This window comes from Amphibalanus amphitrite, unplaced genomic scaffold (assembly GCF_019059575.1).
Source record: "Amphibalanus amphitrite isolate SeventyFive unplaced genomic scaffold, NRLGWU_Aamphi_draft 000213F_arrow, whole genome shotgun sequence".
Taxonomy (NCBI): Eukaryota; Metazoa; Arthropoda; class Thecostraca; order Balanomorpha; family Balanidae; genus Amphibalanus; species Amphibalanus amphitrite.
In genome coordinates this window covers 71,703-83,773 of record NW_024881708.1, presented here as the reverse complement: position 1 = coordinate 83,773, position 12,071 = coordinate 71,703, and the positions used below count along the sequence as shown (strand labels likewise).

The following is a 12,071-nucleotide window of genomic DNA, read 5'->3' as shown; positions in this document are numbered from 1 at the left end:
GACCATCGAAGGAACAATGTCGAGGCTCTTGTTCCTTTATCACAATGTTCACAAACGCATACACGCATGCCATTTGTTGACCTCATACCTACCTAGTAAACGTGTTACCAGTTCACGCTGAGAGTATTCGCTGACCATCTTGTCCCACTTTGTTCCAGGACTGCGGGGAGACGAGCTCACTCCGCAAGTCTCCCAGCATAGAGATGTTCCCGGCCCGAATGGCCGAGATACCGGGCTTCCCAAAATCTCCGGCACCGTGCAGCCATCTTCATATGGTGTACGATTCGACTGCGTCGCCGTCAGAGGCGGGGAGTGAAGGTCGTGATCGTAAGTGGCACGAGAGTGTGGTGTGATAAAGGTGACCGCGTGAGCACGTGCTGCGTGAGTGTTCGATCACTATTTGTGCCTCTGGGACGGCTGCGAGTGCTGGAGTGGACCAGCGGTGTATCGCAGGGACGGCTACTGTCGCCAGTGCAGTTTGATGTGGGACGATTATTTGGAAATGTGAGCTGCTGGTGCCGTTATGGAAGATCGTGTGTTTACCTAATTATTGTGTTGGGAATCAGCATGGCGATTGGAGACACGTGAAGAGACTGTCAAAACTATTGCATTATGTATTGTGTAACACTTTACCGAAGGGAATATATGGTCTGTCAACGACTGTCAGTGAGATCTCAAACGTGAGAACTTCTTAGCCGTCTCAAACGATCGTTGCAATGTTCCACAGTGTGGCTTCCACGATTGACAGGGTAGGAATGACGCATGAACTTTGGAACGGAAGCCCTGATGTTGATCGAGCTCGATGCTAGTTATTTAGTCCTGAAAACAGAATGAGTGATGTATTTTTCGAATATCGTGTTTCAAAACAAACATGTGTTGGATGTGAGGATGTGACACACAAATGTTTCAAATTTCAAATATTATGTTTTGATTGGTGTGAGTGTCTTTCTGAGTGTTGTGGTCGATCAGTCAAAGATATATGTGCTGTACATAAGCTATGACTCTAAATTATGAAAGTCATTTGCTTATAAAATCATTATCCGCAATCCTATAAATTACCTTTTTTAGATAACGTTACATACTATCCATATCTCTAACAGCTGCTGCGATATACCCTATATAAATATATAGCCACCCTTCCTTGGATAAGTTTAAAAGTGAATATACTAATATAACAGTTGGCTTTGGTCAGTTTTTATTGTTAAAATAAATGTTAACATCTCGAGTGGCCAACGAGAGCATTACCACTGACATATAGGCATTGCTCATAAGCATTGGACCGTGTAACTTGTAACTATGTTTGTTACCAATGCTGGTACAAAGAAACACTCGGGAATGAATTAAATATTTAACTCTATGAATGCCGCTAACAAGGACCGTATGGTGTTTACAGTTTCGTGTCCGCAACTCTTAAAATAATTGCCTTCAGTAAATCACTAACCAAATGAATATCAAAGCAGCCAATCATGACCACCCAGCTGATAGACACTGATGGCTATATGAGGGCAGACAAGCCGCAGTGTCGGCTGGGCATCGTTCCCCTCAGGGCCGGCGGCTGATAGCACAGGGCTAATGCATGCGTGACATCTATGACGGAAGCCGCGGTTCCGCCTGTCATACAGACCGACTAATAGCGGGTCTCGTGTAGCGCGGCAGTAGGACGGACAATTATCCTTTGGTAATGTGACAAAAGGATGGTGATAAATCACGTATTTATGGCCAGTTTTCCTGGCGCTGTACAGTATACTCCTGAAGTCTTGGCCTTTACGAATGTCGTTACCCATCATCCATTGGCTCGGCTCTTAACAGTTTTATGATCATCTTCATGGGCAGGCCGCAGTTTTTCATTGAGGCATCGAGACCTTGTCGGCTAAACTGTTTGCTCGGATTCCCTCTGCACCAGGTACGGAGTGCCAGGAGAAGGGGGGGGGGGGGGTGACGTGCTAACTGTCCAGTCATTGCTTCCTCGTGCTTTGCCGGATATATCTTTCTAGTTGAGGTTTATTTGCCATTGGGTCTACAGTGCAGGGATATTTCTATCTCGCACTCTTCTGAGATGCAGAGATAAGAAATTGTTATCTCTGCATCCCTCTGAGATGCAAAGATAAGGTCTCGAGGGTTCATAGCGAAAAATCAAGAGTTCAAGTGATGATGGGTCAATAACCGAACAACATTTTTAATGGTTGTTTATTGATGAAACTTATGAAATATGAACAAACTACTCTGGATCTATTTTTACATAGATGAATACATTTAAATATAATATTTTATTAATCAAGAATAAACCTCAACATAGAAAGATATAGGATTCCTCATGGCTCACTCGTGGAAGATAGGATATCTTTTCCTCGCGTGTTACAGAAAAACCTCGCTCCTTCGTCGCTCGGTTTTTCAGTAACCCGCTTGGAAAAGATATCCTTATCTTCCACTCGGAGCCATGAAGAATCCTCTATATCTTTGGAGACGTCTAGATAAAAGAAACGGGTGTCGGCACAGGGCAGTAGGCATTTGCTCAGTCTGTTCAAAGCTGACTTTAGACTAAATTAATGTGTGAGTAGCAAGAAATAAGCATGACTAGTGGGTCAGTAACCATGAGCCGTTGCCAGCCCTCTACTCACCCGTCTCATCACGTATTTCAATGGGACAGCTGATACCCGAAAGCCGCTGACCGCAAGGTGCCCAGTCCCGCCACTGTCTCAGTCCCGACTCCGAGTGGCCACCCACGGCACTATTTTGGCACGGCTGCAGCAACTGACAATTGATACTGCCGACCAGACCGCCAGTGACAACATCAGTCTTAAGAAGTGGACCTTCATGTAGGATAGGGTGGCGCCGCAAAGTCATTAATGATATTCATTAGGAACAGCATTACGTGAACAGCTTTGCACCTACTAATTTTCCATAAATTTGTTTAACGACACTCTGGCGAAAGTTGAGTCTGCTTCGTTCAAGCTGACAACTGTCTAGAAAATATTTTCAGCACTAAGCGCTGGAGCCCATCTCTACGGATACATAAAGCATGGTTAACTCACGTGGTGGCTAAGGGAGGGAAAGTCGTGATCAGCCGTGACAACAGTCCGTGTTTTTAAGCAGTTTAAACCCTATTAGTGGCAGGGGGTTGTTTTCATCCACCCCTCGGGTTTTTCGGGAATATCTCCGAAATCGCTGAAGCTACGATGCTGAAATTTTCTTACTTTTCCTAAAACTAAATTGGGCACATTCCCTGAAAATTTCAAGTTCATAACTTTACAAGGGGTGGCTCCAAAGACTGGGAATTGGGGGGTCCTATTCGTGAAGCGAGTCATTTGGGCGAAGATCACGATGCTGATGTATTATAACTGTCTGCACCAGTTTTACGAACAGTGAATGAAAGGTATCATGTGATAACATATACAAAGTTATTGTGCATCCTCTTTTGACACGTTTTTGCTATAATAGGCGGATCCAGGCGTCCAAAAAGGGGGGTTTATGTTTTACCTCCCAACATAGGTGCCCTGACACCGCTGATGCATGACCAATACAATTGTAGTCGTTCTCTCATAAGAAAATTGTAACATAACAAGACCATTACCACCCTTTTTAGAAACAGTACCAACAAAAACCTTATTTACTATACTTTTTGTGTACCCCCAATCTCAATGATCTGTATCCGCCTATGATTTTTGAAAATGCATATTTTTAGGATCCATGTGAATTCCTGGCTCATTCTCTATCGATCGGCAAAAGTAGCGTTAAGATTGGTTCAGAAACCTGGCCGTGATAAACAGTCTAAAATGTATCTGCAATTCGCCCGTTTTTACCCCCCTCTACCCCCCTATTGACATTTTTTAATTTTTATTTTTTAGAAATGTAGATCACGTTGAGCGAAATCGAATGCCGTTTGAATTTTGAAAATCGGCCCGTTAGATCTCGAGATATCAGGGGGGGGGTCGTAAACAGCCCCCCCCCCGCCACTAATAGGGGTAGCCAGGAGCCTGCCACTAATAGGGTTAACATGAACTTGTTTCCTTATTGGCTTTCCTATGGAATCGATAACAATTCCTAGGGGGATATATGCCTCACCAGTTCTTGGATGCTACGTTGACGAGAAAGCATTTAACATTTTGCTACACAAAGCTACTGCAAGGTAGTCTTGGACATTCATCCACCGGCCATAGACACTGCGTTATCTTTGTACTCCCTCTGCTATTCAAAGATGTCTTATGTTCCAAAACTTGTTCTACATATATACCAAGCAGCTCAAAATGCGTGCTCCAGCCTCTTAGCTCCCTGTAATCTAATGTGTGCACACAAATTTTGCATAATTTGACATAATTGACTTCGTTGTGCATTGCAAAACTCCTTGTAGCCAAGTTCTAGTCGCAAAAGTTGGATAAAAGTTGGGCTGCCGTCAGGGAGCCCAGGTCGGGCTGCAACGGTTCCCAGCTTTTTGCGCTTAGGCATGGAGTGACGGACGTCGCAATTTCAAATTAGCAACGCAAGACAAAGTTTTACTACATTATCCAAGCTGCTTTTCTGCGCCCATATATTTGCAAGCGTAAATAGAAGAAAGAACTTTAAAAATGATGTGCATGTTGAATTATATATCACTTATGCTTATATATTTATCATTAACCCATTAATGCCGGAATTTTTATTTTTGATTCTTTAGTTGTCCTTAACAAATGTTAGCCACACGGGTCCCAGTAAGAAAACTGTGCAAGCTTAAATTTTTTTCCATCGGTTCTCAAGTTATAAGCATGGGTCATAAATGACCCAACCGGCATTAGCATAGTCACAAATAAGGAGTTATCACGAAAACCGATTTAGCTAGATACCTTATTGTGTATACTGTATAGCGGTCTCAGCCAAGCAATATTAACCTTCCAGGCGGTGGGGGGCATTTTTTGCCCCCTTTAGTTTTTTCGATATATCTCGAGAACCGCTGCGCCGATCGTCACCAAACTTTCAGTACCCTCCCGGGAGTAGCTAGCGCACATGGTGATTAAAAATTTTTCCAAAGGCTATGATAGTTTGTCCGCTAATGACGTCAGAGTGACGTCATTTCTGCCATTTTCGACCCAAAAAAAGGTTTCGCGGGAAGAGCTGTCAGGCCTACAGCTTTAGAGATACAGAAAAATGTTTCGGACATTGAAGGTGTGGAATCACGAGGGCTACAAAACTGCTATTTCGGTTTTTCGAATGTTTATGGATTTTGACCCCCAAAATCAAAAAATAGATTTTTTGAATATAATAGCCGAAAAATTCCAAAAAGTTTTTTGAATTTCGAAAAACGGAATATATGTGATAGTCCCTACCGCCTTCTATCTACATACCAAATTTTAGATCGATACCTCTTTTTTTGGCCAAGTTATAGCGAAAAAAACTGTTCAAAATTGATGACGTCAAATTTTCAAACTCAATTTTTAGCAATTCTAGACCTCTTAGCGCAAAATAAAGACCACCATTAGACTCCCCGTGACGAACTGCATCGAATCAATACCCATTTTATGCAAAAATATCAACTTTGAAATTTGACCTTTTTTGACCTGACCTTGACCTGACCTCCACCAGAAAGTGACCTAAACCGTACCTGATGGTCTCATAACCAACACCATTGAGTTGGAAATGAAAAACTGGCCATAAAACATGCATCGCATAACCTTAGTAAAGTTGGGCTCATGTGGTGACCCTTGGTGACCTTTGGTGACCTTACCTGTGACCTGACCTGGTATGACCAGTGACCTCTAATAGCAACATATGTACTAGACAACTGACGCCTTATCGCTGATTTTCGACAAAATGCGCTTTACTCGGTGTTATAGTGCTTTCCCTAGAAGCCCCGTGAACGGTGAAACATTTTATCTTTGACCTGACCTGTGACGTCATCGGTGACCCCGAGGTCAATGAAATTTGGTTTCCCTCAACAAATTTGACAGGGCTATCGAACGCTTTTTGAATTTTCCGGATCCGTCCAGTAGTTTCGGAGATACGGGGGGAGCAAAAAATGCCCCCCCCCCCGCGCGGAAGGTGGCCGGGAGGCCCACCGCCTGCCGGGTTAAGAGGCACTGCATTGCAATGCTTTGCAACGTCTCGTTGGCGAGGCCGTTGGTGCCGCTGGCAGGCCTGTGGTGCCCCTGTTAGGCCTCTGGTGCTCCTCATCGGCCTGACAGGCCTGTGGTGTCCCTGGAAGGACTGTGGTGCCCCTGGGCCCTGACAAGCCTGAGGTGCCCCTGACAGGCTTGTGGAGCCCCTGACAGGCCTGTGGTGCCATTGCTAGGTCTGTGGTGCCCCTGGCAGGTCTGTGGTGCCCCTGGCGGGCCTGTGGTGCTCCTGCTAGGCCGCTAGTGCCCGTGGGTCCTGGCAGGACTGTTGTGCCTCTGACAAGCCTGAAGTGCTCCCGACAGGCCCGTGGAGCCCTTTACAAGCCCAATGTGCACGTGCGAGGCTGGTGGTGCCCCTGTGAGGTCGATGGTGCCCCTGGCAGGCCTCTGGCTGGTGCCCCTGGCAGGTCTGTGGTGCCCCCTGACAGACCTGTGGTGCTCTTGCTAGGCCGATGGTGCTCCTGCAGGCCTGTGGTGCCCCTAACAAGCCTATGGTACCCCTGACAGGCCCGTGGTGCCCCTCGGCCGGCCGAGTCTCCGGCCCGCCCCGCGTCACGGCCCCGCACGACCGGTCCGCTCATGATATCCCAACATCGCAACACTAGGCCTGTGGTGCCCCTGTAAGGCCTGTGGTGCCCCTGATAGGTCGGTGGTGCCCCCGGGTCCCAAGGGAGGTCATGAGTGACCCATATGACCCCCGTCCTTTGGATCCGCCACTGTGATCTGATCACAACCCCCAGAAATAAATAATCGTATAATCATCAATTGCTTCCCTTGTATTCAACATACGAGAAAATTGACAACACTATTGCCGGCTGGGTCATTTATGACCCAAGGATATTTATCGAGGAAAAAAAGTTATCCGATGGCGACAAGAAGGGCAAAAATATGCATCATGCCTTTTTCAGACAAATTTAGATTCCAGGTGGACGATCATTCAACAGATAGTAAAGTGCAAACATAATATAATGTTAGGTACTTTTGGGGGCGGCGCGCCATTGCCAGTGACCGACGGCTGTGCAGTCCCGTCGTCTTTGGCTCCAGAAACTTCCGTGGACGAGCTCACACGAGTTTTATGCGGCTCCGACGCTCGTCGCTGAACCCACAAATCCAACAAAACACACGCACAAGTTTCTCAAAGTGCCACTTGCCTCCATTGAGAAAAAATGTTAAGATGTTGCTTTTGGGTCATATATGACCCAAGCGGCATTAATGGGTTAAATAATGTCTGCTTTAAAAGCAGCTTCGATGTTTTTCTTTCAAAGTATAATATAAAATGAGCATTTACGCGGTAACGCAGCGCAGTTAAAACTGATAAAAGCAAATGGCTTTCTGTCAAAAGTTCCCAGTTCGATGGCTGACATATTTCCAGGGTCTATCCGACGGTGATCCTCCCAAATCCATTTGACCATTCTCTCTCCAGTGTGTGGTGCCCTCTCTGTCAGCCCGGCTCGGTCCGGCTCTCCATTCCGGCAGTTTAACTCGGCGGCCAGCGCGGCGCTGCCATCTCCAATGTGGGTCGGCCGAGCGCCGTTCCACTGAGCCAGGTCACGGCGGCAATAGCGGGCCGCTGTCGGTCGGTCAGCGCCGGCGCCGTCCACCCCCTGATAAATGACCACTGGAGAATAGCCAGCAGCGCGGCGGCCGCACGTCCTGAGCCGGCGCCGTTCTCCTGACTAGAGCACAATGTGGACCGGCCGCCTGCTGCCCGACCGCCCAACGTCTGACCACCGCCCGCCGCAGGTCATCCACCGTCTGACCACCGAAAATGGCTGAAATGTGCCTATTATATAGATGTGCTTACCAGTTCTACTTATACTTTGACCGCCCATGAATATGTTTCATTTTGTTGTAAGCTACAAGCCATCGGAAAATTTGTCACGCGTCTAATGCCATCCGATGAGCTCTATCAATGGGCACCACACGAGTAACATATTCACGTACCGGTGAATGGAGAATGGATTATGGAACATTGGTATTATCAGCCGTATAGGAGCGCTACTGCCTGTTCCAGCACATTAATCATAGGCACATTGTTCCGAAGAACAGGTGAGGAGCTGTAACGACCACGCTGTCAATAGAATAGGCGGCCTTCATTGACCTCAAACAAACTCGCATGTCGTCAGGGTCGTGCTTGTATCGTGCTGCAAAATAGAAGGTACTAATGTGCAACAGGTGTAATTTCCTTCGCCTTATTTGATAACCCACAAGATAGCCTGCTCTTCTTGCAGTTTGATTTCTATAGGAGATAGTCACTCGTCTCATACGTTTCAACCAAATTGCATTATGGATAGTAACCCAAGCAAATGGAAAGCCTGTGCTCTCAACGATAAGGAACAATCAGCATGTCAAGTGAATTGGCCAGCGCGGCGCCATGTGCGTATATCTGCATAAGTGGCACGGAGCTGCGTGGCTTCTCGGGTCAAACGGCGCCGAAATCCGTTCAGCTGAGAGACAGCGCCGGCCTGGGCAGCCGACCGTGCTAAATTCGGCAGACGTTGAGCGCATTATGACAGTGGATCCTGAGCGTCGACGGCCGACGTCTTCATGCTCGAGGAGCAAGTGTGCCATTCTGAAGCCGGTTTGAAACAGAGGAGTGAAAATTTTGCTTATAAAAACACGCAAGGCCGATGTATTACTCCCGTGGTAGATATCATGTGTCATACATGCAACATATTCTTTGCATTTTGCTACTGCACGCAACTAATAATTTGTGATGGTTTTGTAAACGCTCATCTTGGTCTTACTTTTTCGATTAGAGTTATGAACCATTTAAATCTAGATGTTTATGGTTCCAATCTCTCTTTGTGCAATGACTCGTAGTATCATACACACCTGTGCAATAAGTTTGGTATATGTAACATATACATTTCTTAGAAGTTAGAACCCTCCCAATAAGAAAAAAAAACGGAGAAGCTTATTATATCTGGCCTTGTGCATATTAACCTATTCGACCTTCTAATTTTGGAATAATGCTGGACGACAGGGTAAAGGCCGACCTATATGCACCCCCGCACTGCACGTTCACATGGCACGGTCATTGGCACGTACAATAGGTACAGCTCATATGCCGTATGTGACATGTGGAGCTAATCACCGGCGAACTCCAGAACGTTCTCAACTATTCGGGTGCATTACCTACCATTTCAATCGGCATTAGATCTAAAGCACAGACACCTTTGAAGACCTACCAAGAAAATAAAGGGAACTTAGTTACCATAAATCAGCTTGTATTGTGAGTAGCGCTTGGCAGGAACAGTTTATAAACATACAATCAACGTGTCAAACAGTCATATCATCATCTTAACTCACACAAAAGACATGTTTGTCAATCAGCCTCCAAACACATACACAGTAACAGGATGTAAGTGGGCCTCTATCCAATATTTGTATATTTGTGACAGAACACAGTGATACAACCTGCCGCAGCGTACGCAGAACTTCGTACATTGCCGGGAGGAATAATAATCCTACACGGCAACAGCTACAACATACATCCAAGCATGATGTTAATGTTGAGATTATTAACAATATCCAATGGCTCACCAAGCAACAAAGACAAAAAATGCACCGATCTAAATCAACCCTCGCAGGCTTCCTCCCAGTTTAGAAAACATTGACAGAGCGTATACTGAGAAAACACTATCACATTTCACGGCCCGCTTGAATCGGCATTCGTCCAGCAACAATGACACATTGAACCGACCAACAAAGACCTGAGCACCATACCCCCGGCCCCACAGCCGACCCAGCGGGAGTTTTCGCCCCGAGTCGTCCTCTCGCCCCACTGTGCACAGCCAGTATCGCCCGGGGCACCTCCCCGCCACTCACAGTCCTCGCCACGGCCCTCACGAGGACGAACCCAATCCTCTGGGAGGACGACAGGCATCGCGTGTCCTCCGGGGACGACGAGTAACGTCGGATCAGCCGCCAGAGGTCCTCAGAGGAGGCAGTCCTGGGTGTCAGGTGACGGCTGAACCATCCTCTAGTAGGTTGTCGGGCCGTTCCGATACGGGAACCTGTGTGAAAGAAAGGATTGAGTGAAAATAACGAAGATAACAGCAATTTTATTGAGTTCTTTTGATGATTTCTAAAATAAAATAACACTTCTACCCAGGCATTATTAACTGAGATCAAATACAAAGACATAATCGATTATGAAACAAATCATCCTCGTAGAATTAAACACTCCCTTTATTATAGTCATGTGTCTAGCACGCTTAGCACCTTGCGATGCATGATGGTATGCATGAAGTTGTGCGATGTAATCAATTAATGTGCAATATAACGATGTTGCTAAATTACTAACAACTTCTGAAGTGTCTAACGCAGAGCGATGCACAGCACAGAGTCGGTCAATCAAGGTCACACAGCACGATCGACACAGACTCAGCCAGTAGGTCACGGCACAGAGCTTCTTCAACCATATTCTCACCTGGTAAATCAGGCAGAGTTTCATGAAGTTCCCGTTCGTTCACCGGCCATTGGTGTCCTTCCAGATGGCTCCCGCACCCAGCCGCTGGGCACGTTGTCTCCCGCTGTATTTCTTGAGGCCCCCGGCCGTCCACCGCGCACTGCCCTTGTTTGGAGCACTGTCCCTGTCTGGAGCACTGTCCCTGTGTCCGTTCCCGACACATCACTGCCGGCACCGCACGCGCCACCGCCCTTCTCCCAGCAGTTGGCACTAGACCCCTGCCTCGAGAGTCCATCACTCAGCAGTCAGCGTTCTCGGGCGGTCCAACGTCAGCGGGGAACACGACTGAGGCCGCGCCGGCGCCGCTCCCGAGCGAGCGTCACACAACGCTCTCCTGCCACGAGGTGTCCAGCTCTTTGGTGTCCGACTCAGACGCCTCCATCGAGTCATAGAAGTCGGGCGAAAGGGTGGGCGCCTTGGGAAAGCCGGGAATCTCGGAGACGAGACGATGATTGGTATATGGGTCCGGGCTGGGGGGCTTCGGGAACGTGTGCAAATCCGTATGGCACTGAAACAGGCAACGGGTGGGCGTTAGATACACGTGCTCGTCGGCCACTAACTGCCGGACGCAGGGCGACGCGCCGGCAGTTCTGACACAATTTCGACGAAATGATGGCCAAATTGGTGGCGTCGAGCAGGTAGTTGGCTTGTAATTTGCGCGTCCAAGTTATGTAAGTTAATGTATCGACTTTCGCACGACTCTGATAATCGTCAAGCAGAGGCGACCTCACCAGTGACCTCGGGGGACCTTCAGGACAGGCCTGGCTCGACCCGGTGGCCTGTGTCGCACGGCCGCATTTATCATTGCAGATACCGCGGTGCTCTCGGTGGTTGGGGTGCTGAATTGTCTAGTTTGAATGCGCATCTCATTACAGTATAATAGGAGCTCTGTTAGAGCGAGGCCCGCCCGCCAGCGGCCGACAGTGAGACTCCAGTAAATGGCTGTGATTTGCTCGGAACCGAGGCAAATGTGAGACAACAGTGGCGAGCTCGTCAACGTTCCGGCCAACAATGCATATTGCATACTATCAAGGACAGATATATGCCACAGCGAAATGTTCCTGCAAACGGACCACAAATACAGACTATTGTGGCGGCTTTAAACAGAGAAAACTGACCGGGTGGGCATCAACGATGAATGATTTAGATGTTCTAATGCTTTAAAACGAAAATTAGTCACCAGTGTTAGTGTCATTTTGTGGTACCTAGGTTTAGGCCTGGTTAGAAACACACAAACGGATACTTATAAGAAACGGTTAAGTTAATCATCTAAATGCCAGCTACGTCAAACTAGCTCGTTAAGTGCACAACACTCTGATTACTCCTCGAAAACTCTGATCTACGGTCGGCCTGTAGGTAGTCCAGTAACTGGCGTTCGTACGTCTTGGCAGGTAACTCCTCACTAATCGGGGGTCAAAATACTCCAGTGTGTTAATTAGTACGTCTCCGTAGGTAGTTACTCACTGATCGGGGGTCGAGATACAGCAGTTGAGTTAGTTAATACGTCTCGGTGG

The 12,071-nt window shown here is 47.3% G+C and overlaps 1 protein-coding gene across 3 annotated transcripts in view; it reads right to left on the bottom strand.

Moving 5' to 3' along the window:
• Positions 1-9,292: 9,292 nt before the first annotated feature.
• Positions 9,293-12,071, bottom strand: part of LOC122385279 (nephrin-like) — a 58,274-nt gene continuing 55,495 nt past the window's right edge. For all 3 annotated transcript variants that reach the window (XM_043373423.1, XM_043373424.1, XM_043373425.1), the window contains 2 exons: positions 10,519-11,065; positions 9,293-10,102 (listed from right to left, as the gene is read on the bottom strand). In XM_043373423.1, coding sequence (XP_043229358.1) covers positions 10,877-11,065 — 189 coding nt within the window. In that variant the 3' untranslated portion in view covers positions 9,293-10,102; positions 10,519-10,876. The remainder of the gene's footprint in view (positions 10,103-10,518; positions 11,066-12,071) is intronic.